The sequence below is a fragment of the Elgaria multicarinata genome, chromosome 7 (genome assembly GCF_023053635.1).
Source record: "Elgaria multicarinata webbii isolate HBS135686 ecotype San Diego chromosome 7, rElgMul1.1.pri, whole genome shotgun sequence".
Classification (NCBI taxonomy): Eukaryota; Metazoa; Chordata; class Lepidosauria; order Squamata; family Anguidae; genus Elgaria; species Elgaria multicarinata.
Window position 1 is genome coordinate 115,501,408 of NC_086177.1, and position 19,807 is coordinate 115,521,214.

A 19,807-nucleotide genomic window follows, 5' to 3' on the forward strand; every position below is an offset into this window, starting at 1 on the left:
AAAACCAGTTTTGAATTGTGTGTTGCAACCGAAGTTACAGGCCTGCATTGCATCCTTGATTATGTTCCTGGATTCTAAGACGGTCTAATAGTGGCCCGTTGGCTCCTATGAACTCTGCTGTGGCCATTTCCCGGCAGGTTGGTTGGGTTTTCTTGGCATGATTGCTTGCCTGGGCCATTGCTGTCGGTGACCCTGAACTGCCAAATGGACTAGCTGATGCCAGTGGAAACAAAGCCGGCATATTTATTTATGACATATTTATACCTTTTTTTATCCTGCCTTCACTCAAGGTGGGATTGCCCTCCCTTGAGTAGCTGCTGGGATCCCATCCCATCCCATCCCCAAATTCTTACCCTTGTAGATTGGAATGGTGCATAAGAAGTTCTGGGAGAGGGGAGTCCAGCCCCTTCCCCTCCCCTGCTGAAGAGTGTCCTGCCCCTGCCCCTCCTCTCAGTCACATGACTTGCCTTGGAGACAAAATAACCCAGATTCTATTGGGTTCAAGGGTATTTTGTTGAAGCGTATTAAAAAATATTTTTGATCTATTCCTGGGTCTGTATGTTCAATTAACATTACTATAATATCTCTGTCTTCCTTGGAAAACTTCATAGAATCATAGAATAGCAGAGTTGGAAGGGGCCTCCAAGGCCATCGAGTCCAACCCCCTGCTCAATGCAGGAATCCACCCTAAAGCATCCCTGACAGAGGGTTGTCCAGCTGCCTCTTGAAGGCCTCTAGTGTGGAAGAGCCCACAACCTCCCTAGGTAACTGATTCCATTGTACTGCTCTAACAGTCAGGAAGTTTTTCCTGATGTCCAGCCAGAATCTGGCTTCCTGTAACTTGAGCCCGTTATTCCATGTCCTGCACTCTGGGAGGACCAAGAAGAGATCCTGGCCCTCCTCTGTGTGACAACCTTTGAAGTATTCGATGAGCACCCACCCAGTAACTGATGGTGTCTGAACCAGTGATGTAGTGGAAGGGAAACACAGGGGAAGGCAGCTCTGGACTTCTTCAATACAAGAGTGGTTGGGTCATCTCCAGAGTGCTAGAATTATTCCTGGGCCCTCCATGCTCTGGCAAGTGAATGAGTTCATAAGGAGGCTTTCGTGTTTTACTATTGTTTTCATACAGATTAGCACAGAGGAAGTTGGAGGTTGGATAATTTCCTTTTCTTTGATGGAGTTCCTACTTCATGCTAGCGGTTTTAATGATACCACTTCTCTGTAAGAAGGTTTGCATTTTTAATTAAAAGCTAAAAGGTGGTATTTTTCCTGGCTGAACATCTTATCTTAAAGCTCAGTGTGTTTTATAAGTTGAACCTCTGCCGTCAGAAGTATGTGCCTCTGATTTCACTGGATCTTGATTCCTTCCATAGGACTGCAGTCATGCTTGAAACTTAATTGTGAGATTTTATTAGTTATCTATTTGTTTTATCATTGAGTTTTTACCTGGAACATTAGCTCCATTGAGAATAAATAATATTAAATCAAGTTATAAATGTATATATCCTGGGTGACTTTGCACCAGTCACTGACTCTCGGCCTAATCTACCTCACAGGGCTGTTATGAGGATAAAATGGGGGAGGGAGGAGGGGGATCATGTCCACTGTCCCAGGCTCCTTGGAGGAAAAAAGGCAAGATATAAACGTAACAAACAAAATACATTTTGCTCTTCACCATGCTGGCAGAGGTCAGCATAAGTCATGCTGGCTGGGGGATGCTAGGAGTTGTAGTCTGGAGGGCATCATAGAAGAGTAGAGTTGGAAGGGCCCTAAAAGGCCATCAAGTCCCACCCCCTGCTCATTGCAGGAATCCACCTTAAAGCATCCCTGAGAGTTGGCTGTGTCCAGCTGCCTCTTGAAGGCCTCGAGGGTGAGAGAGCCCACCAGGTTAGGAAAGGCTGATCAAGGTACTACTTGGCCTGCAGTCCTATTCTGTAAGCACTCAGACAAAACTTTGTGTGCTTGCTGGGAGTGAGAGCAGTGTTTTCCCACTGGTACCCTGGGGGGGGGGGGAGTCAGGATTCCCCCCGACAACAGAGTAAGAACTCTGCAATGTTGGCACAATCCACTGGGGTGTTTTTCTGCCTGAAGAGTGCCAGAACACCACATCCCCGTGGATTGTGTCCTTCTTGGATGTGAGCCTCTGAAAAGGCCCTGAGGGACTCGTGGCGTGGGTGATGGGGCATCCGTTGCAGGCTGCTTTTGCCAGGTGCCCAAGTTTCACTCAGTCTCGCAATATCCAGCCAAGGCCGTGGCGTGAGAGCCAGAGGGGACGTCTGGTCGAGCCAGAGCAGGGGAGGAAAAGCTGCCTGTGCAGAAGGTGGAGGGAGGCAAGGGGGGTGGGGGTGGGGGTGGCTGATGCCTGAAAGAAGGCTGTGTGTGCCGTGCCGTGCCGTGCCCAGTCCATCTGCAGAAGGAAGGGAAGTGGTAGCTGCGTCTGGTGCTCTGAGTCACCCTAATCGAGGGGCCGGAAGGTGAACAGCGGAGGCTTCTCTGGCATGAGGATGAAGCTGTAGATCGTCTTCAGGTCTGCCTTGGAGGCGGTGTCAATCTTGAAGTTCCGCAGGACCTGAAAGAATAAATGCAGCGGATGTCAGGCTGGGTAGCAGCATTATTCAGCTTTGTGGGCTGGGTCCCTCCGGTGGAGGCTGGAACGACCGTGCCTTTAACAAATCCATATTCCGTAGGCCCATGTCCTCCTTCCTCCCCAAGCCGGAGACCCAGGCGTCGTAAGCGTTCCCCATAAGGGAGCTGCTCCAGCCCCGGGATCATTCCAGTTGCACCTTTCCCACCTGCGGAGACCAGAACAGCACACAGTGTCCCAAGTGTGGTCGCACCGTAGATTTGTCTAAGGGGAGCGGGGTCTAGAGTTGTGCCGGGAAAGTATGTTCCTGGCAGCATAGTTTCCGATGCCTTCCTTGATGACCCCCTACGTGGAACTTGCCCCACACGGGGCTGACGATATTTCCATGTCCACGTTGAGCCGGAACATCGCATTCCAACGGCGGGATGTGCAAACTGCACGGCCCTGAACGGCCCAGCGGGCACCGGGGTCTCTCCCTCGCCCACCCAGGCCGGGATCCCACAACTCACGTGCATGAGGAAGAGATGCATCTCTGCCTCAGCCAGGCGCCGGCCAATGCACTGACGGGCCCCGAAGCCAAACGCCAGCGCCTTGAAGCTGTTGACCTCTTTGCCAAGCCAGCGGGCCGGGTTGTAGCGCTCTGGCTCGCTGAACACCTCCGGGCTCCGGCCCAGGGTGTAGAGGGACAGCTGGCACAAGGTCTGTGGGGAGAGAGGCACAATCCTGAGGGCGGGTGGGGGGGGTCATCAAAGACAGGTCCGCCTTGGCATGCCAGCAGCTCACTGGCCAGGTTTCTAACATCGGCTGTGTCAAAGGTGGCAGCGCACTTGTTCTCCCTCCATCGCCTTTCCGCTGCCTTTGACGTTATCCATCAATGAAAAGACCCCAGGCTGCCTGACGTGCACTTCCCCACCACCAGAACACTCTGCATTCATCTGGCCTGCTTGGTACCCCATCACCTTGAACATGGATCTCACAGAGAGAACATGAGGAGCTATGAACAGAGACTGAAAGAACTGGGCATGTTGAGCCTGGAGAAGAGAAGACTGAGGGGAGACATGAGAGCACTCTTCAAATACTTCAAAGGTTGTCACACAGAGGAGGGCCAGGATCTCTTCTCGATCCTCCCAGAGTGCAGGACACGGAATAACGGGCTCAAGATAAAGGAAGCCAGATTCCAGCTGGACATCAGGAAAAACTTCCTGACTGTTAGAGCAGTACGACAATGGAATCAGTTACCTAGGGAGGTTGTGGGCTCTCCCACACTAGAGGCTTTCAAGAGGCATCTGGACAACCGTCTGTCAGGGATGCTTTAGGGTGGATTCCTGCCTTGAGCAGGGGGTTGGACTCGATGGCCTTGTAGGCCCCTTCCAACTCTGCTATTCTATGATTCTATGATTCTATGCTCCAGTTGGCCCTGCTCCCTGCCATTCCACCTGCCCTGCTGAAAACCTACTTCTTTCCTTTTCCTTGTCTGCCGGGTCTTCTTAGATTGCAAGTCCGTGGACGGGGACTGCCTTCTTTTACTGATCAATTGCAAACTGCCCCAGGAGTCTTTTGGGGGCTGAGGAACGGCACAAAAATACTTCAAATGAATGAATACATAAATAAATGTGGTGGCAGGTCCTTCTCTGAAATACCTGTGCAGGTGGTGGAAGGCCAAGCAGGTCAGACCAGTGAGGAGTGTTGTGGCTGATGGCAGATGGGAAGTGACTATCGAACAACTGGGGCCAACTGGGTACTTTTCTTTGAGGGACTAAGCCAATCCCACCAGGCAATCATAAGGCTAACTGGGCCTCGTTAACTAAGACAAAGGCCCCTGAGACGTTCCCTTACATCAGCTCGGGGCCAGTACAGCGTGCTGCCCTGGGCAGTGGCTCCTCAAAGTCTCGTGCGGATTTCCTTCCCGCTACCTGCTCCCAGAGCCTGTTTTTAACCGGAGAGGCTGGGGATCAAACCCAAGACCTTTGGCGTGCAAACCATGTGTGCCACCACTGAGCTGCAGCCCTCTGCAAGGGCAGGATCCATGTGGGCCACAGGGCACGGCAGCCGTCATCGTAGTCCGCATGGGGCTCTGGGTTGTAGATGGCCAGGCAAGCCCGTGAATACTCACTCCAGCTGGCACATGGTGATTCTGAAGCACGATGTCTCGCGCTGGGTAGCGCTGCACAGTAATCCCCACGGGGTACATCCTGCAAGAGGAAATGCCCTTGAGTGACGGAGGCCTCTGCTTCTTGCAATCTTGCAGAAGATGAGCCCCCATGGCCCCTTCATCTGCAGTTAATAGCAATACATATACGGCTCTGAAGGAGACTGTGGCAGGCTCTTATTTCAGAGAAACTTAGGCCCAGCACAGTCCCGGACTGCGTCTCCATAGGGTTGAAATCTGGGGGTTCAGAAGGCACCCACAAAGCCCTCAGCTTCCAGTGGGCTTCCAGTGGTGGCAGTGGGGTGAGAGGTTGCTAAAATCGGCAGTGAGGATACCAAGGGCCAATTCCAGAACAGAATTGGAGATCAACGTAAATTCAAGGCAGGAACTGGGGAATTGTGAAAGGCAGGCTGCGGGATGGACCATGGTCTCAGGAGAGAAGAAGGATGCAAAGGTCTTCTATCACCACGTGTGTCAATCATTCCAGGGTAAATGTTTGGGTGCAGTAAACCTCAGGACTAAACAAGCAGGTGATCCGGTTTTGACCCCTTTGGAGTGGGGCTGATCTCACAATCAATGGCTGGCAAAGGTCAGGAACTGCATTCACTCAAAAGGTTCAGGACCCAGACGACAGCAGTAAGCTCTGGATTGTGGGGCTAAGCAGGAGAAGCCGCTGAACGTTGCACCAACAAAAGCCCTTCGAAGGATTTGCAAGTGTGTGCCTCTCTCCCACCCGGCCCAGGCCAGGATTCTCCCAGCCCCTGATTGGTTTGCAGGAAGGTGCACTCTGGGTTGCTGTTTGGTTTTGTACACGTACATGCTACTACAGCTACGGTTTGGTTTGAGAGTCAAGACTTCTAAAAGGGGGGCGCTCTCAATAAGTAGCCAGGGTGCTCTGACGTTTCTGGAAGTGCCAGCCTGGGCAAGATGGACCACCTTAGGGGATGTGACGGCCTGTAGTGTAATGTTTGAGTGAAACCTCCCCCAGCCCCAGCTGAAGTATTTCCACCCTGCCTCCTCGCTGTGCTGTGCAAACGTGATTGGCCCCTCCCTGCATGAGCATTTGTGCCCACGTTCGGGCTCCCTGTCCTTTCTAGCCAAGGAGCGGCTGACGGCACCCACAGAGCTCAGCACCTCAGATGCATCGAGGTTTGCAATGTTCCCTGCTGCCTGGGCTTCCCAGCAGCCTGTTTCCTCCTCCCAAGGCCTCTCCCTTACCTCAAAGTCTCCTTGATCGCCCCCTTGAGTAGTGGCAAACCATTCAGCACCTTGGAGAGTTCCCGGGGCCCTTGGGCCTCAGCACCCTTGATCTCTTCACGAATGGCTGCCTGGACTTGTGGGTTGCGGGCCAGCTCAAAGAGGGTGAAGATCAGCGGCATGGCTGTCTGGGAAGGTGGGGGGAGAGAGAGAGAGATCCAACCACGAGCCACCAGGAGCAGGGTGGCAACCGCTCAGTGCTCACACTCTTTCGTGGGAGGCTCACTAAATAGTGGGAAGTTACTCAGGCTGAAAGACACATCTATACATCACATTAAGACAGCCTTCCTCAACCTGGGGCGCTCCAGATGTGTTGGACTGCATCTCCCAGAATGCCCCAGCTGGGGCATTCTGGGAGTTGTAGTCCAACACATCTGGAGCGCCCCAGGTTGAGGAAGGCTGCATTAAGACCAGTTGAATTGCCATGGCTTCTCCACGGAACCAGTTTTAATGTAGAGATTTCTTTCCCAGGACCACAATTCCCAGGAAGCCCCTTGGGGAAAGCTGCTGCTATAAGAATGTTCACAAATCCCGATTTCCGGGGAGGAATGAGCCCTTCCAAGCCAGGGTGCATGCTGCCATGCTGGATGTTGCTTATCCCTCGTTTTTCAAATACAGACACTGGCTTTCCTGAACTTGCAAAAGTGCCTCCTGGCAACCAAGTGGCAGAAGCCAGCTTCTAGGCTCAGTGGCTCATGGAATTCTGGACAATATACATTTTTTAAAAACACTTAAAAGATTCTCCTCCTCCTCCTCCTCCTCTTTCTCCACCACCCACAAGCTAGATCCCAACTTCCTAACAGTCAGAGCAGTCGGACAATGGAACCAACGGCCGAGGGAAATGGTGGACTCTCCATCACTGGAGGTCTTCAAGCACAGACCGGGCAGCCTCCCGCCAGAGATGCTTTCAGCTGGATTCCTGCCCTGAGGAGGGGCTTGGCCTCCGTGGCCCTTTTCGTGGAATCCTAGAATTTCTTCTATGATTAACAGAGTGAGAAAGCAGCAGTAAAGAGCACCCGTTAGTGCAGCCTCCCACAACCTGGTACCTTCCAGATGTGTTGAACTACAACCCCAAGCACCCCCAATTTAGCATGGCTGGCTGGGGGATGCTGGACATGGTTGTCCAACATACCTGGAGGGCACCGGGTTGGGGAGGGCTGAGCGAGGGTCATTGCAACTGGCAGTCTGCTTGTCCCGGACAGTTCCGCCTGGCTGGGAGCCCTCTGACAACGCCATGCCCTGAAGTGCGCTACTTGGGGGTTGTAGCCCGAGGCCCTCCCATCCACCAGAGAGTCCTGCCCGCCATCCCCAGCGCCGGCACTCTGGGCACACAGTTCCTCCCCCCTCCCCAGGCAAATGGAGCCGTGGCACACTCACCGTGTCCACCCCACCTGCCATTAGCTCTATCATATTGGCCTTGATGGAGTCCAGGGACATCTCCTCCTGCAGAAGCAGCTCAGCCATGATCCCGGAATACTTGCGGGGCTGCGCCAGGCAGAACTCCTGGTAGATCTTCTGGATGCTTTTGTCAGCTGGGGAAGCAAGCAGGCAGGCAGGCAGGAGTGAAAAGCACCCACCCAGTTGCGGTAGGAGGGGAGGCTCCTCACCCTGAGAGCCAGGCCCTCCTTCCGCCACTGTCACGGTGTGCCCGGTCCGCAGAGTGGCCGGGACTGCAGCTGCTACTGAATGGGGAAAGAAACTGCCCTGCCTTGGGACCTGACCCAGAGAGGGGCAGCTGAGTGGCTGAAGGAGCTTGAAGAGGGAAGCACAATGGAACCTCGCCCTCTCTTCCCCATGCTGTGGTTGTCAACATCAAAAGCAAAGGCCTGTGCACCCGCCCAACCCCAGCAGGGAGAAGTGTGTGCGCATGGCAGGTCAGCACACACTTCTACCTTCTGGGGAGCAGGGAGGGACTGTGCATGACAAGCTCCAGGGGCTCTGAAGCAGCCAGTAGTGTTGGACTACAACTCCCAGCATCCCCAGCCAGCTATGGCTCGCTTGCCCTTGCTCATCTCCATCTGCTTTTGGGACGTTTGGCAAAGTCTTTTAGAGGGCAACGGAGGCATCTCCCCAGGGGCCCCTGCCCTCCCACGGCACCAAGGAGACCCCCCTCACCAGCCACCTGCACTCTAGCTGTCATCCAGCCTGTTTCGTTGCCTGTAGATCTTCTGTAAACCAAGGGGAGTTACGGGCTCCTCAGCACCGGACTGGGCGCTCGGGAGCAACTATTATCGATGGGCCTTCCCAGCTCACCGTTCCATAGTGAGACCAAGGCCTCCACCACATCGCCAGCCCTATCAGCCTTAAAATCCCCCAGAGCGTTCTACTGGCAAGCCAAATTTCACAAGGAAATTATCTGACCATGGCAACAGGGTTGTTGAAAGCCCCCTCCCCCCAACCCTGATCATCCCCCATCCACCAACAGTAAGGACCAGGTCTAGGGTATGTCCTGCCATGTGTGTCAGGCCAACGATGTACTGACACAGCCCCATGGTTGTCATGGGCATGTTTAGCCTGGAGAAGAGAAGATAGAGGGGAGACATGAGAGCAATGCCTAATGGGCCAGGAAGGAAAGGAAGCTCTTGTGCAAGCACTTGAGTCATTGCTGACTCCTCGAGGGATGCCTGCTTTCGCTGACGTTTTCTTGGCAGACTTTGTAGCGGGGTGGTTCGCCATGGCCTTCCCCAGTCGCGGTCACCTTTCCCCCAGCTAGCTGGGTACTCATTTTACCGACCCCGGAAGGATGGAAGGTTGAGTTGACCTGAGCCGGCTGCCTGAGAACCAGCTTCTGCTGGGATCGAACTCAGGCCGTGGGGAGAGTTTCGGCTGCAGTAACTGCTGCTTACCACTCTGCGCCACACAAGACGCCAGAGCACGGCCTATTTGGGCATTTGGGTTTAACCTGCAAAGCTGTGCTGCAGCCCAGTAGCCCTGCTGCATCATGGTGTGTGTGTGTGTGTGTGTGTGTGTGTGTGTGTGTGTGCATTGCCCCATGCCCACCCCTCCCCACTCCTCCCAGGGATGGGGCTGACCATGCTTAAAGATGATGTCCCAGGATTTCATGTGGTCGTCCCAGAGCTTCTTGTTCATCCAGCGCATGAGGCCCGGTGGGACGAAGAGCATGGGCAGGGTGGTCTGCAGCATCGTCTCCACAGCCTGGATGAACTCCTGCGACTCCGGGTTGGGGCTCTCGTCCAGAAGGCCCAGCCGTTGCCCGTACAAGGAATAGCTGCTGGCTGCCAGGTTGAGGAAGGGGGCAGAAGTCAGTGAAAGCAGAAAGGATGGGAATGGGGCAGCCTTCCCCACTTGTTGCCCTCCAGATGTGTCGGACTACAACCCCCACAACCCTCAGCCAGCATGGGTGTAGTCTAACACAATGTGGACCAAGCTATCTGGAGGCCAATGGGTTGGGGAAGCCTGAACGATGCTTTTTTAAAAAAGCATCCATACCAGTTCTGGGCACCATATTTCAAGAAGGACATTGACAGGTTAGAACAGCACATGGCAACAAAGACGATGCAGGGACTTGAGGACAGGCTGAGGGAACCTGGGATGTTCTGTCTGGAGAAAAGGAGACTGAGGGGAGACTGGTTACCCTCTTTTCGGCACTGGTTAGACTCATCTTGAACATTGCATCCAGTTCTGGGCACCAAGAAGGATGCAGACAAGCTGGAAAGGGTTCAGAGGAGGGCAACCAGGATGATCAGGGGTCTGGAAACAAAGTCCTATGAAGAGAGACTGAAAGAACTGGGCATGTTTAGCCTGGAGAAGAGAAGGCTGAGGAGTGCCATCATGTCTCCCCTCAGCCTTCTCTTCTCCAGGCTAATTGGTTTTCCTACTTGAAAGGTTGTCCCACAGAGGAGGGCCAGGATCTCTTCTCAATCATCCCAGAGTGCAGGACATGGACTAATGGGCTCAAGTTGCAGGAAGACAGATTCCGGCTTGACATCAGGAAAAACTTCCTGACTGTTAGAGCAGTATCACAATGGAACCAATTGCCTAGGGAGGTTGTGGGCTCTCCCACGCTAGAGGCCTTCAAGAAGCAGCAGGACAGCCATCTGTCAGGGATGCTTTGAGATGGATCCCTGCATTGAGCAGGGGGTTGGACTCAATGGCCTTAGAGGCCCCATCCAACTCTACTCTTCTATGATTCTATGACCATGGAAGCCACATTGAATTCCTTGCAAGAGGGAAACTGTCCCTAGTAGACCTGGGACAACCATTTTTTTGTGTTTGGACTTTTGGGGGATTCATGGCTTGGGAGCACTACATTGGAGAAGGATTTGGATGTGGTCGATGACAGCAAACTGAACATGAGTCAGTGGTGTGAGATGGCTGCTAGAAGGGCTAACACAGTTCTGGGCTGCATTAGCAGAAGCATTGCATCCAAGATGCATGAAGTCCTTATTCCTCTCTACTCAGTAATACCTGGAGTATTTTGTATGATTCTGGGCACCACATTTCCAGACGGACATTGACAGGTTAGAACAGGTTCAGAGAAGGGCAACAAAGAAGATGAAGGGACTTAAGGACAGGACCTATGAGCACAGGGTGAAGGAACTTGGGATATTCAGTCTGGAGAAAAGGAGACCGAGGGGAGACGTGTGAGCAGTGTTCAGGTGCATAAAATGGTGCCACAGGGAAGGTGGTCAAGAACTATTTTCCATGGCCCCTGAAATTAGGACCTGAAATAATGGGTATAAGTTACAGCTGCCTAGATTTCGAATAAATGTAAGGATTTGTTTCCTGATGGTAAGACGGGTACAATAGTGGAACAGTCTAACTATGAAAGTTGGGTTCTCCATCTTTGGAGGTTTTTAAGAAGAACCTGGATGGCCACCTCCCATGGATGGCTTAGTTGTTTTTCCTGCACCCAGATGACCCTCATGGGCTCTTCCAACTCCACGATTCTATGGCTGTTTCTACACTAGTCCAAAAATGCGGGCTGGTCACGGGCAAGTCCCTGTGCATCCAAATGACGCACATGGACTCCCGGGGTGAAGCAGGTACGAGCACGGGTTTTCCCAGGGATAAAAAATCCCTGGGAAAACCTGATTCTTCCTGTGGTCTTGGGATCGTCCCAAGATCACAGGAGGTGTGGCTTGCCCATCCTGGCTTCTTCCCTCCTCCCCATGAGTAGCAGGGAGCAGTAAAAGGAAGGAACTGGGCCGGGAGGAATCGGGGGGGGGGGGAAGTGAGGTCAGGGCTTTTTTTTTTTTAACTCACTTTTCATTGGAGCGCACATGCGCTCCGCTCCTTTTTTAAAAAAGGTGTGTGTGACACCCTCCTTCCCCCTATGATTAAATGCAATACCACATTTTGGTTCCCGTCTAATTTGTCCCTAAACTGGCTGGTGACTTGGAAGGTAACAGAAGCCTCATGACTCTGGGCCTTCCCTTGTACCTGGCTCAGGTGTTTCTTTGTGATGGGGGGGACATGCAGTGGGGCAGCCCCTTCCCCTCCTTCTCCCACGCCACATGGGTGAGGGCGGATTGGCCTGAGGAGTTGAGAGGAGCTGCTTCCACTTGCTGGGCTGAGAGCTTTATTTAGATTGCGGGGAGGGGAGTCATAGAATCATAGAATCATAGAGCAGTAGAGTTGGAAGGGGCCTACAAGGCCATCGAGTCCAACCCCCTGCTCAAGGCAGGAATCCACCCTACAGCATCCCTGACAGATGCTTGCCCAGCTGCCTCTTGAAGGCCTCTAGTGCGGGAGAGCCCACCACCTCCCTAGGTAACTGGTTCCATTGTCGTACTGCTCTAACAGGAAGTTTTTCCTGATGTCGAGCTGGAATCTGGCTTCCTGTAACTTGAGCCCATTATTCCGTGTCCTGCACTCTGGGATGCAGAGTACAGGACACGGCATCATCTTGTCATGCAGAGCTGGACAAGATGATGCCATGGGGGTGGGGAGAAGCCCATCTCAGGTCTGCCTTGTACCTTCCAGAGTGAAGCGGAAGAGGTCATGGTAGATGTCGACCGTGAGGGAGCGCCGGGTGTTCTTCCTTATCTGCCGGTGCATGAAGTCGACAAAATCCTCAACCACTGTGTTCAGGAAGGGCAGGAACTTGTTTGTGGCCATGGGACTGATGACCTCCTTGTTGAGGATGACCCGGTCCGAACGCCACTCTTCCCCATTCCTGCAGGACAAGACCCTCTGGTGAGGGGACACTGAGTGGGCCAGAAGAAAGTCCCTACAGCTCTTAGCTTTAAACCTAATGACGTAGCCTCACCCACCATGGAGTGTGGAAATGTCCTCAGCTGCACCTGTACCCATTCTTGGCACCCCTCCCTCCCTCCCTCCCCCCCTCCCCCAGCCTTCCTCCTTGCCACTCCTTGCATCAGACCTCAGCATCTCCTTCCCATCACTTGGCTCCACGTTCACGTTAATCAAAGGGACGTTTAATGGCTTGATCAGTGAGGACCCTGTCTGAGCAGGGGGACTGAGACTCAAGGACAGACTTGTCTAATTTGGGGGGCCATTTGGAGATGTGGGATGATAAGTGCAGTATGGAATGAAAAGGAAAACATTAAAAGTGACCTCTCCTTTGGCTAATTGGTTGAAATAGACGCAGTTGCCCCAAGCTGATGCTCTCTAAGTGCGTTCAACTACAGTTTCTATCACCCAACCAGCATTTCCTGACTCCAACTCCAAGCATGTGGTCCCCGGAAGGTCACCCACAAGGGAATGTGGGCCCTCGGGCTGTGAAATGCCCCTTCCCCCACCTCCCGGGTTTAAGTGGCAACTGAACTGGGACCTTCGGCATGCAAAGCACATCGTCTGTCGTGTAGGTACCAGCCTGCCTCCCCACTCCCCTCTCCTGTAAATAATAAGTAGGACCACCCTGTCTGCCCACTGGTCAACCAGATGTGCCATGGGCACAGTTCTCCAGGGAGCCCTCCAGCAGGGAGGACCTTCTAACTCATGGGTTCTCAATAAGGGGGGAATTTTAGGGTTCCAGGGGAGGAATTGGGACCACTATTCAGCAAAGTATGATGTCCTGTAGATAATGTCTTCCTACACGTGTTATTAAAAATGTCCCAGGAAAGTGTCATGTCGTCTGCAAAAGCCAGGCCTTTGCTCTCCTTTCCCTCCCTCCCTCGCAATAAAAGCTTCCCATTTAAAGGGGCAATGCAAAGCATGGGAGCTGAGGATGTAAAAGGGGCCATGCTTTGCATTGCCCCTTTAAATGGGACGAATACAGAAAAAAAATAAAAGATTTTCAATATTATATGCATATTATTTGGAATGCACCTTTTGAGTTAGGCTATCTTGGGAAAGGGGGAATTATATTCTGAACAATGGTGAAAGGGGGGATGGAGCACAAAAGGTTGAGAACCACTGCTGTAGTTGGCGGTACCTAGGATTGGGGCCTCCTCAATGCCCAAGCGTGAGTTTACCATCCACTAGTGACCCTGTGCCCTTAAACTAAAGTGAGCCAAAGATGTGGCCACGACGGGCAGCTCTCCACGCCCCCGTTAGCCCCCACTTACAATAGGAAGACACCGCATCTGTGGTTCCGCATTGTGCGGTGGGCAACCCATGAGTCAATGCCCATTCGCTGCGGGAAGCTCCCTTCGGCCTGGAAGAGTTGGGCAGCGTCCTGGGGGAGGTACACATTGATGCTGTCCTTGGTGCCCACTGTCTCCCTGCCAAAGAGCACAGATTGGTCCAAATTGGTGAGATGGTCGCCATATGCCTGGACAACAGGGGAGGGGGAAGGGGAGGGGCAGGACGCCGAATGGCCGCTGGAATGCCTCTGTGTTTCCTCCAGCGTGGGGAGAGGAAACGCTTGGTGGGGAAAGCCAAGGTGAAACAAAAAGGTGAAAGGAAAAAGAAACCCAGGGAGGGACATGCGGACCCACAGCAGCGCTCCTGCGGTGGTGCATGGGGCAGCGATTCCTCCTCCTCCAAAGCAAAGAGGAGGAATCTTTGCAAGCAAGAGAAGGAATCCATCTGTCAGGGATGCTTTAGGGTGGATTCCTGCCTTGAGCAGGGGGTTGGACTCGATGGCCTTGTAGACCCCTTCCAACTCTGCTATTCGATGATTCTAGGATTCTATGATTCAAACACCACTCTTTCTCCTCGGCGTGGGGACAACCCCGCAGGAGTCCAATGCAGGGTTTGGGGGGCTCACGGTGCCAATGCGTTGCTGTCAAGACAGCCCCCTTGATACGCCTCTCCTTCACAAGAGGGGACTCAGCGTGCACGTCCAAATGTTTATATTGCTTCCCAACCTCCCGGAACGCTGAGATTTGACCCGTGATACTGGGCTTACTAGAAACATCCAGACATGGCCGCTCTTGTTTCTTTTCCCCATTCCAAAGTGTCCTTCCTCCTCGCCGTCTTTTCCTTCCCTAACACTGTCATTCCAGTTTCCCAAAACACACACACACACACGTGGGCACACACTTGTGGGCACAGGAGCTTCTCTTCTTTACAATTTGGGTTTTGCACAGGGGAAGGCCAAGGTTGTCACACAGAGGAGGGCCAGGATCTCTTCTCCATCCTCCCAGAGTGCAGGACACGGAATAACGGGCTCAAGTTAAAGGAAGCCAGATTCCGTCTGGACATCAGGAAAAACTTCCTGACTGTTAGAGCAGTTTCACAATGGAACCCGTTACCTAGGGAGGTGGTGGGCTCTCCCACACTAGAGGCCTTCAAGAGGCAGCTGGACAACCACCTGTCAGGGATGCTTTAGGGTGGATTCCTGAATTGAGCAGGGGGTTGGACTCGATGGCCTTGTAGACCCCTTCCAACTCTGCTATTCTATGATTCTATGATTCTGTCAGCCAAGGCTGTTTTCAGATGGTAGGAATCAAAAGGCAATCTGAGGATGACGATGATTTTCTTCCCTTTTACTGTTCACTGCTTGGATACTTTATTGAATGTAGAATCATATATAAATGGGGCAAATAAATAAATATAGTGTCTTTCCTTCATTAATGAGTTTTCTGTGGCATGAAAAAGGATGGAAGAAGGAAGCAGTTGGAAATCACAGGACAGTTGCAAGAGGAAGACAAAGTCACCTACACAGCTATAAAGTTCTGTGCGTGAGGCAGTGGGCCTGCACAGGGAAAGCCTCATCTGGGAACACCCCCGGGTTCTTTCCATCTGGGTGCCATCTGGGTTTCCTGCCTCAGAAAACGAAAGGCCTTGGGCCAGCCCTCTTGATATGGGGAGCGAGGTCTACCGTTGCCTGCCACATAATACCACTGGCACGGAAGGTGCTTTCTGTGAGCCTTTTCAGCACGGTGCCGCCCCGGGATTTCCTGTGCATTCATTGTTCAAATTAAACTCTAGGGAACACTAGACCATCAAGCCGGGCCAACCCTCTGCCCCGCAGATGGGCCATCCAGGCATGTGCGCACACACACACACACACACACACACACACACACACACACAGCTCCACAGAGATTGAGCCACGCTGCCCAGTTCACACTGCGCCATAAGGAGAGAGCGCATGCACTGCAGAGCTGTGTCAAGCGAGCAAGCCAAGCCGCACGGTGTACTGAGGGGCAGAACAAACCCTTCAAGGCCTTTGGCCAGTCCAACCCAGAGCCTGGGGGTTTGAGCAAAACGAACCACTGGGTAATCCAGCTGGCAGCATTGCAAGGCAAGAGACAAGGTGACGGCAGGCGGGGGCGGGGTGGGGTGAGGGGGGGGGGGAGAAACTCACCTGTAGATGGGTCCCAGGTTTTGGAAGTTCCTTTGCATGATGTAGTGCAGGTTCTGTAAGCTCTTGCTCCTCCAGAGTTGGAAGAGGTTGACCCAGGCATTGTGGCCGCTGCGCGGGATGGCCTCAAACGACAGCACCTTGGAGGGGCTTAGATTCGTAGCCACGGCCCGGGCTACTGAGCGGCGAGTCCGCCCTGACCAGAAGGTGCGAGAAATGCTACAGTGAGCAGACCGGGGGCACAGCCGGCTGCGGGCTCCCATCTCCCCTCCTCTGCTGCTGCTGCTGCTGTCACTGTCACGGTGTCCCCACTGGCGCCTGGCTCTGCTAGTCCCTCTTCAAGGCCTCTCCCCAGAAAGGGAGCGACGGCTCTTATATCCCTGCTGCGGCCTCCCCCAGCCAAGGACAGGCACCCAAGCCGCCCATCTGCTCTGAGCAGCGGAGGGAAGAAGAGGTCAATTCTCGCAATGGAAGGATGTCAGCAGTGGGGTCCCCCAGGGGTCTTTTTAACTTGTTTGTAGATGATTGGGTGTCAGGGGTGAGCACTGAGGTGGCCTGGCTTGCTGAGGACACCCAGTTATTTAGGGTCCTTTAAACAAAAAGGGATTGCGAAGAGCTCCGAAAAGGTCTCTCTGAGCTGGGGGAAATGGGCATTGAGTCCATGTCAGCAAGTGTAAAGTGATGCACGTTGGGGCAAATCATTGCTAATTTCATGTCCATATGCTGCCAGGGGTCTGAGCTGCAGGTGACTGACCAGGGGAGAAATCTTGGTGTTGTGGTGGGCAGCTCCATGAAAATATTGACCAGAGTGCAGCTAGTGTGAAAAAAGCAAATTCCATGTTAGGCATAATTATGAAAGAAACTGAAAGTAAAACGGCTAAGACCATAACCGCCTTCTACAAATCTATATTGTGACCCCACTTGGAGTACTGTGTACAGATCTGGTCACTGTGCCTAAAAAAAGGATATTGTAGAGTTAGAAAAAGTGCAGAGAAGAGCAACAAAAATGTATAAGGGACTATAGGTACTGGTTCCTCTCTATTCGGCCCTGGTTAGGCCTCATCTTGAGTACTGCATCCAGTTCTGGGCTCCACAATTCAAGAAGGACACAGACAAGCTGGAGCGTGTTCAGAGGAGGGCAACCAGGATGATCAGGGGTCTGGAAACAAAGCCCTATGAAGAGAGACGGAAAGAACTGGGCAGGTTTAGCCTGGAGAAGAGAGGATGGAGGGGAGACATGATAGCACTCTTCAAATACTTAAAAGGTTGTCACACAGAGGAGGGCCAGGATCTCTTCTCGATCCTCCCAGAGTGCAGGACACGGAATAATGGACTCAAGTTAGCCAGATTCCGGCTGGACATCAGGAAAAACTTCCTGACTGTTAGAGCAGTACAACAATGGAACCAGTGACCTAGGGAGGTTGTGGGCTCTCCCACACTAGAGGCCTTCAAGAGGCAGCTGGACAACCATCTGTCAGGGATGCTTTAAGGTGGATTCCTGCACTGAGCAGAGGCTTGGACTTGAAGGTCTTATAGGCCCCTTCCAACTCTACTATTCTATGATTCTATGAGAGAGGGATTCCCAACATGTGGAGCTTTTTAGCTTTAAAAAAGGGCGAGTAAGTGGGGAACATGATAGAGGTGTATAAAATGAGGCATGATATGGAGAAAGTGGATAGGGAGACATTGCTCATAACAGTAGAACCCAGTGGGTTCATCTCATAAAGCTGATTGGCGGGAGACTCTGGATGGATAAGCGGAAGGACTTCTTCACGCAGCGCATAGTTGAGCCATTTAACAATATGAAAGGTCTGGTGGATTTAGTCTGAATGGGTTGTACTTCCTGGGGGCAACCGGGAAGTAGTTAAGGTCAACAACCACTGCTTCCAGCCTGAGGAGAGGGTGGCCACATCCTGAGGAGAACTCTACAGAGGAGTCTTTGACCCTTTCTACACCTAAGGATTATCCCAGGAAAATGGAGGGATTCTCCTTGCCTGCTCCTGAGATCCCGTGTGTCATTTGCATGCACAGGTACGATCCCAGGATGATCCCGAGGGGAAAGGCAGGTGTAGAAATGGCCTTTGTTTAAATAAAACTTGTAAGTTTTTTTGGAAGAAGAGTCTTTTTGAATCTGTGGGGTGCAGTCCAACAACTTTGAAACCAACCATGGAACTCACTACCACAAGATGTAGTGATGGCCACCACTTTGGATGGCTTTAAAAGGGGGTTGGATGAATTCACAGAGGAAAAGGCTGTCCATGGCTACTAGTCCTGATGGCTATGTGCCATCTCCAGGGTCAGAGGCAAGCTGTCTCTCAGTCCCAGCAGCTAGGGAATATGAGAAGGGGTCTCTTGTGCTTCTGTCCGCCTTGTGGACTCTGTGTTGGTGTGTCTGCTTGGTCACTGGGTGAACAGAGTGCTGGACTAGAATCATAGAATCATAGAATAGCAGAGTTGGAAGGGGCCTACAAGGCCATCGAGTCCAACCCCCTGCTCAAGGCAAGAATCCACCCTAAAGCATCCCTGACAGATGGCTGTCCAGCTGCCCCTTGAAGGCCTCTAGGGTGGGAGAGCCCACAACCTCCCTAGGTAACTGATTCCATTGTCGTACTGCTCTAATAGTCAGGAAGTTTTTCCTGATGTCCAGCTGGAATCTGACCTCCTTTAACTTGAGCCCGTTATTCCGTGTCCTGCACTCTGGGAGGATCGAGGTGGACCCTTGGCCTGATGCAGCATTGAGGCTCTTCTGATGTTATTAAATGGTCTCTCATCAAGTCAATGAGAACAGCTTTGCTCTACTCCAAATGCACCCAGCTGGTGCATGTGCCCACATATCTCAGCTGCTGCCTCTAAAAAGAGGAAAAGGTCTGACCCTAGACTAGCCAGGCCCACAGGCAATGTTACAAAATTCTTGAACAATTGCTTCTGAGCACCTGTTTTGTTCCTGGGCCCTGAACCCTCCATTGACTCCAAACAGACTGCTCAGGAAGCAACACTTGCATTTACCTCGATGTTTACCTGGTTTATTGTGCCTCTTATAATTTGCACTCAGGAGGAACAGAGGGTCTTGCCGTTGGCTTTGCTCTGATGTGACAAGCTCAGATCATGTAAAGGTATCTTGCCTTAATTTGCCAAGGGCTGAAAATGAAGCAATCAAGCGTTCTGGAGCACTTCAGAGGAAACTGAGCAGGAGAAGAGGAAATTACTGTGGGGAGAGAGGGGGACACATTCAAAAGTGATGGGGAGCAGGCTGGTAGTTCCCCCTTAGGACATGCCTAGCACACCACATGCCCCAAATTCCGTCATCCAGAACAGGGGTGGGTAACTTGTGGCCCTCCAGATGTTTTGGCCTCCAAATCCCATCAGCTCCCACCATTGGCTACGCTGGCTAGAGCTGGCAGGAGTTGTAGGCCAAAGCACCTGTAGGCCAACGCAGGGCATGCCCCTCCACCCCAAGCCCCACATGCATGGGGCAGAACCAACCCTGAGGGCTTGATGGGGCGGTTAAGGACATTCAGAGTCACTTGTCTAGTTAAGTGGCTGTGAACCTGCTCCCAGAGTGTCTTTCTCGGGGGACACAGATTGGCAGCGCAGGGCCCCTTTCCCGGTGGGTTAACTTATTCGAGAGGGGCACCCACGAGGCTCCAGCATGTGCTGGTCTTTGATGGGGAGCTCCACTGGTAGCTGCCCACCAGAGCAACAGGGGGGCCTGGGTCAGGAGGAGCTGAGGACTGCGGCTGGGAGGCAGCAGGATGAAATCTAGTCATCAAAGGAACTCAAAGTGACATGATGCACGCAGGGCCCACTATAAATTCTGAACTTCCTCCTGCACTAAAAATATCTGAGAAGCCAAAGAGGGCAAGGACCAGGGGACATTTTCCCTCTGATCTATTCCAGGAACAAGGAAGCAAGCTAGCTAGCTGGCTCCATCTGAGTCATTCTCGACCCAAGAGGGTCAACTTCCTGCACGGGACGAGGGGTAGGTGAGGGAAGGATGGGAGATATGGGGGGGTACCCCACGTTTCTTGCCACTTGCCTTGACCCACGTTGTTGACTACCCTGCCAAGTAGAACTGGGCATGTTTAGCCTGGAGAAGAGAAGATGGAGGGGAGACATGAGAGCACTCTTCAAATAC

The 19,807-nt window shown here is 52.6% G+C and overlaps 1 protein-coding gene across 1 annotated transcript; it reads right to left on the reverse strand.

Annotated features, from left to right (window-relative positions):
* Positions 1-2,458: 2,458 nt before the first annotated feature.
* Positions 2,459-15,935, reverse strand: LOC134401239 (cytochrome P450 11B, mitochondrial-like). Its single transcript, XM_063129989.1, has 9 exons — positions 15,676-15,935; positions 13,487-13,642; positions 11,933-12,132; positions 9,026-9,229; positions 7,371-7,525; positions 5,955-6,121; positions 4,701-4,779; positions 3,097-3,288; positions 2,459-2,572 (listed from the first exon to the last, which is right to left on the reverse strand). Exons 1-9 carry the CDS (start codon positions 15,933-15,935, stop codon positions 2,459-2,461), a joined length of 1,527 nt encoding a protein of 508 aa, XP_062986059.1.
* Positions 15,936-19,807: the final 3,872 nt, after the last annotated feature.

Bases quoted from the DNA above. Each gene is read 5' to 3' on its own strand.
- LOC134401239 (XM_063129989.1), bottom strand. From the start codon at position 15,935: ATGGGAGCCCGCAGCCGGCTGTGCCCCCGGTCTGCTCACTGTAGCATT. The intron at 13,643-15,675 runs GTGAGTTTCTCC...GCTCTTTGGCAG, and splicing joins AACCTGGGACCCATCTACAG to GGAGACAGTGGGCACCAAGG. The intron at 9,230-11,932 runs GTACAAGGCAGA...TCAACCTGGCAG, and splicing joins CTTCCGCTTCACTCTGGAAG to CCAGCAGCTATTCCTTGTAC.